Source organism: Coregonus clupeaformis, chromosome 28 (genome assembly GCF_020615455.1).
Source record: "Coregonus clupeaformis isolate EN_2021a chromosome 28, ASM2061545v1, whole genome shotgun sequence".
NCBI classification, from domain to species: Eukaryota; Metazoa; Chordata; class Actinopteri; order Salmoniformes; family Salmonidae; genus Coregonus; species Coregonus clupeaformis.
Genome location: NC_059219.1, coordinates 25648940 through 25653778, shown reverse-complemented (window position 1 = coordinate 25653778; position 4839 = coordinate 25648940). Strand labels below are relative to the sequence as shown.

The following is a 4839-nucleotide window of genomic DNA, read 5'->3' as shown; positions in this document are numbered from 1 at the left end:
AAATAGAGAAAAACCCTTGAATGAGTAGGTGTTCTAAAACTTTTGACCGGTAGTGTACACAGCTGATTCAAATAATCAAAGCTTGATAATAAGTTGGTTATTTGAAATAGGCTGTGTAGTGCTAGGGGGAAAAAACTAAACATGCACCCAGGAGGGACCCGGGACCGAGTTTGGGAAACCCTGGACTATGGAGGACTGGGCCATACCGGGGAGTGCAAATATGGCCGACCGATGGCTTCAAAGGGCCTCAATGGCCAATACATAGCATATGCAATCCAGAGTTAATATACAACATTGGCTACTGCGTAATTTACAGGAACAAACTTTAAGTACCGCCCACCTCATAAGCTACCCTACCCGGAAAACTGACACAGTTAGAGGACGTCTTCTGAGAGCTGAAGTGTGTCCCTGAACTACACGACGATGGCTAAACTTAGTAGCTGTTTCAAACGGCTTTTTATCTTCTTCAACCTGCTGTTCGCGGTAAGTTGGCAACTCTTTATTTGTAAATACAAGTAGGAAAATGTCATCAATTCAATAGGCGATACTGTAAGGTTACTTTCGATTGTAATCAACTGCGCAGAAACAACAAGTTAATGTATCCTGTTCACCAAACACTTCTGCCCAGAGAAGTTAGTTTAAAGTGTTTGTTGCCTATCTGTGTAAAATGATATCGTTTCTATCTACTTACCTACGTGTTTCCATGTTGTATAAAGTTGTATGATACAATTTTACATCCATTATGGCTTTAAAGACATTTTGAATTATATGATGTAAATATGCCTAGTACAAATATGAAAATCATGTTATTTGATAGTGGATGGGGTGTTTTTCTTTAGATTGTTGGAGGTGTGATTATCGGCCTGGGACTTCTGGGTCAATTCTTCTACCATGGCAGTACTTCAGAGGTAAAATGGGATCTAGCTCTGGTCCATGGCGTTACGTGTGCGGCTTGTGCTTTGAAGAAGTCTAAAGCCGCACACGTAACACCCTAGACAAGAGCTAACTGGGCTCAAAGTTACAATTGCGTTCAAACTGTATTTTACGAATATATAGGGATGTTGAATGAATTTTAACCAAAGATAATTAACTTTGATCACTTTGATTTGATCATTTCCCTATTTTGAATACAAAGTGAACTCTTGTGTACAAAGTCAATTTTGGCCTACCAAAACAAGACAACTAAATAAAAAGTTGGTCCAAAAAAACCCAGAAGGGATGTAGGCTATTATGATAACACTATGATAACATAGTTGTATACTGAGAGACACAATGGATTTTGCATTCTTTTCAGTTTGAGAACCAGACCACTGGCTTTGTTGTGCTGTACGTGGTCGGAGGTGTCACCATGGCTACGTCTCTGCTTGGAGCGTACGGAGCACACCGAGGGAAGAGAATCCCCCTGATCGTGGTGAGTGGATCCACTGCTACTAGCTGAGTTCAAATTCATTCAGACAACTATGACCAAAGAGACAGAACAATATACAACATGTCACGGTTTACCAGACACAGATTAAGCGTAGTCCAGGACTCAACTATTTTCAATGAAGATTCCTACTTGAGCTTGCTTTTTAGTCCAGGACTAGTCTTAGTCTGTGTCCGGGAAACCACCCTGATATCCTGTTTATATCCTATTACGACATTGGATTAGGAAAGATAATTACCATTTCGTAACCTGTATGGTTCAAGATGGGACTTTCTAACTGTTCACTGAGTCACACAGTAACTCTCTTTCTCTCTCTCTCTCTCTCTTTCTCTCTCTTTCTCTCTTTCTCTCACTCTCTCTCTCTCTCTCTGTGTGTGTAGTTTCTGCTAGCCTGTATTATTGGCTGCTTCTGCTTCCTGCGTCTGGCGGTGCCCACAGCCATTTACCGTCCTGAGGTATTGTTTGTTAATAATAACGTCTGTACATGACTGTCCTGTAATACTTGATGTACTATACTGTTGGACAGGCCTACAGCCAGTGGTACTGGAATACTTGATGTACTATACTGTTGGACAGGCCTACAGCCAGTGGTACTGGAATACTTAGTACTATACTGTTGGACAGGCCTACAGCCAGTGGTACTGGAATACTTAGTACTATACTGTTGGACAGGCCTACAGCCAGTGGTACTGGAATACTTGGTACTATACTGTTGGACAGGCCTACAGCCAGTGGTACTGTAATACTTAGTACTATACTGTTGGACTACAGCCAGTGGTACTGGAATACTTGATGTACTATACTGTTGGACAGGCCTACAGCCAGTGGTACTGGAATACTTAGTACTATACTGTTGGACAGGCCTACAGCCAGTGGTACTGGAATACTTAGTACTATACTGTTGGACAGGCCTACAGCCAGTGGTACTGGAATACTTAGTACTATACTGTTGGACAGGCCTACAGCCAGTGGTACTGGAATACTTAGTACTATACTGTTGGACAGGCCTACAGCCAGTGGTACTGGAATACTTGATGTACTATACTGTTGGACAGGCCTACAGCCAGTGGTACTGTAATACTTAGTACTATACTGTTGGACAGGCCTACAGCCAGTGGTACTGGAATACTTAGTACTATACTGTTGGACAGGCCTACAGCCAGTGGTACTGTAATACTTAGTACTATACTGTTGGACAGGCCTACAGCCAGTGGTACTGTAATACTTGATGTACTATACTGTTGGACAGGCCTACAGCCAGTGGTACTGTAATACTTGATGTTTCTTTATGTTTCCTTTCCCCAAGGGATGACTGTAGTATGCTATACAAATACTGAACTTCTGTTAGGGGACCTCCAGTCTCTCTTAACATACTGTCTTCCAGCAGCTAGCAGCTCACACAATATCTGTTTCTGATAAGGCAACCTGATAATAATAATAATAATAATAATACATTTGATTTATTCAGTACACAAGGCGCTACACAACATGACCTATATCCATACATTCAGGTTTAGGTGTGTGAATTGAGTAGGGCCTTGTTGACAACTGCGGTTGTGTGTTTTTTTTTTTATTGGAAGGTGTGAATTCTGTCAACGCCATTGTTGACAACTGCGGTTGTGTGTTTTTTTTATTGGAAGGTGTGAATTCTGTCAACGCCATTGTTGACAACTGCAGGTTGTGTGTGTTTTTTGCAGGTAGAGCAGAGCATGGAGGAGAAGTTCCGTGAGGTACTGCCTCTGAACCGAGCTTCCCCTGACGTTAGACAGCTGACTGAGAGGATTCAGCTCGGGGTATGGAACATCTACATTAAACATTTCACCAGAATATACTTCACATTTCCATAGCATTCATTTATATCAAACGATTCCGCTTGGGATCTATTCCATTTTTACATGAAAACGTCAGCATGAAATGTTTCACTTAAGGTTTACAATAATATCATTCATTATATACTTGATAGTTTTGAGAAGTTACATTTTATAGTTGCATGTAGAAAATGTACCTAAGTAACGTTAACAGTATAGTGTCCTCTTGATCCTTATCATTGACCAATGAGGATACTGTCCTCTCGAATACAAAATGAAGTGTTCCTTCCAAACAGGTCCAGGCACGGCTGGCCATAACAGACTTGTTTTGTTTACTCTCTAACAGCAGTAATGAGGAAGAGGTTGATCTAGTGGTTCAACCGGTTTACTGTTCTCAACATGCTCTTCCTGATACGCTGACTGTGTGTGTGTGGTGTGTGGTGTGTGGTGTGTGGTGTGTGGTGTGTGGTGTGTGTGTGTGTGTGTGTGTGTGTGTGTATTTTAACAGTTGAAGTGCTGTGGGTTGTTCAGTTACACAGACTGGGGCCAGAACGTCCCTGACTCCTGTCTCTGTCAGGGTGAGGAAGATCAGGTGGAAGGTAAATGCCTGAACATTCCATACAAGGTGAGTTCAGATCAACTCTACATGACAGGACTGATGATGTAGCTTTATATTCAATAGTCTTCTTCTTCTTCTTCTTCTTCTCAGTTCATATGCATATAGGCTTACATCCAGGTCTACCATGAGAAAACCTTTTAGCCCTTCAGTGCATTATAATAAAGGAAAATGCCTTATCAGCCAAAATGGACTTCTGTGTACTGGTTCAATTATTTTCTTCTTCTGTTTTTCAGTTATTGTTCTTTTCTGATATCAGCATGACTGGACAGGAGAAGCTGATCTACAGACAGGTTAGACCAGCTTCCCTTTTGTCAACTTTAGATTAACCTTCTTATCTTCTACATTCCTAGACAGAACCAGTTGCTTTTATCACTGGTCAGAGAGCCGCACACTGTCAAGAATGAAGCTCTTCTGTTGAGCCATGATCTGAGTCACGTTATTACAAAAACATGAAATACCAACATATTTTTCAATCTGCACACTTTAGTTTGTGATCCCTGCGGGAATTAAACCTGTGACCTTGGCATTGCTAGCGCCACACTCTAACCAACTGAGCCAGACAGGACCACGATTGAGTTATGACTTGTGCTCCATTGAGTATTAACTTACCTCTGTCCCACAGACCTGCTTCCCCATCCTCAAGGGCTACATGGCTAAAGCAATGGACATTGTGTTGGGCGTCTTCTTTGGATTCGCTGTTCTGTCTGTGAGTATGCATTCTGTACTACACACATTTCACACCTTACACATCAAACTGTCTTAAATATCTCTTACTACTCCCTGGCCTGCTATCACCCATGTTGTTGTTGTTTTTTAAATTCATGTTGTTGTGTTCTCCAGCTCCTGGGAGCGGTGATGTCTGCCGTCCTGCTGGCTCAGGTGAGGAGGTCTACCGTTGGGGTTCCTGTGGTGTCCAGTGTCAGCTCTCAGCTGTCCAAGTTCAGCTTCAGTTATCAGCCGCCCAAGTACAGCGAGCTTTACAACAT

At 42.1% G+C, this 4839-nt stretch overlaps 1 protein-coding gene across 1 annotated transcript in view; it reads left to right on the top strand.

Moving 5' to 3' along the window:
- Positions 1-346: 346 nt before the first annotated feature.
- Positions 347-4839, top strand: part of LOC121553449 (tetraspanin-8) — a 5283-nt gene continuing 790 nt past the window's right edge. The window contains exons 1-9 of the mRNA XM_041866557.2: positions 347-483; positions 840-908; positions 1295-1411; positions 1807-1881; positions 3124-3219; positions 3743-3859; positions 4087-4143; positions 4476-4559; positions 4694-4839. The exon at positions 4694-4839 is cut by the window's right edge and continues 790 nt beyond it. Of these exons, the coding sequence (XP_041722491.2) occupies positions 424-483; positions 840-908; positions 1295-1411; positions 1807-1881; positions 3124-3219; positions 3743-3859; positions 4087-4143; positions 4476-4559; positions 4694-4839 (821 nt within the window). The 5' untranslated portion in view covers positions 347-423. The remainder of the gene's footprint in view (positions 484-839; positions 909-1294; positions 1412-1806; positions 1882-3123; positions 3220-3742; positions 3860-4086; positions 4144-4475; positions 4560-4693) is intronic.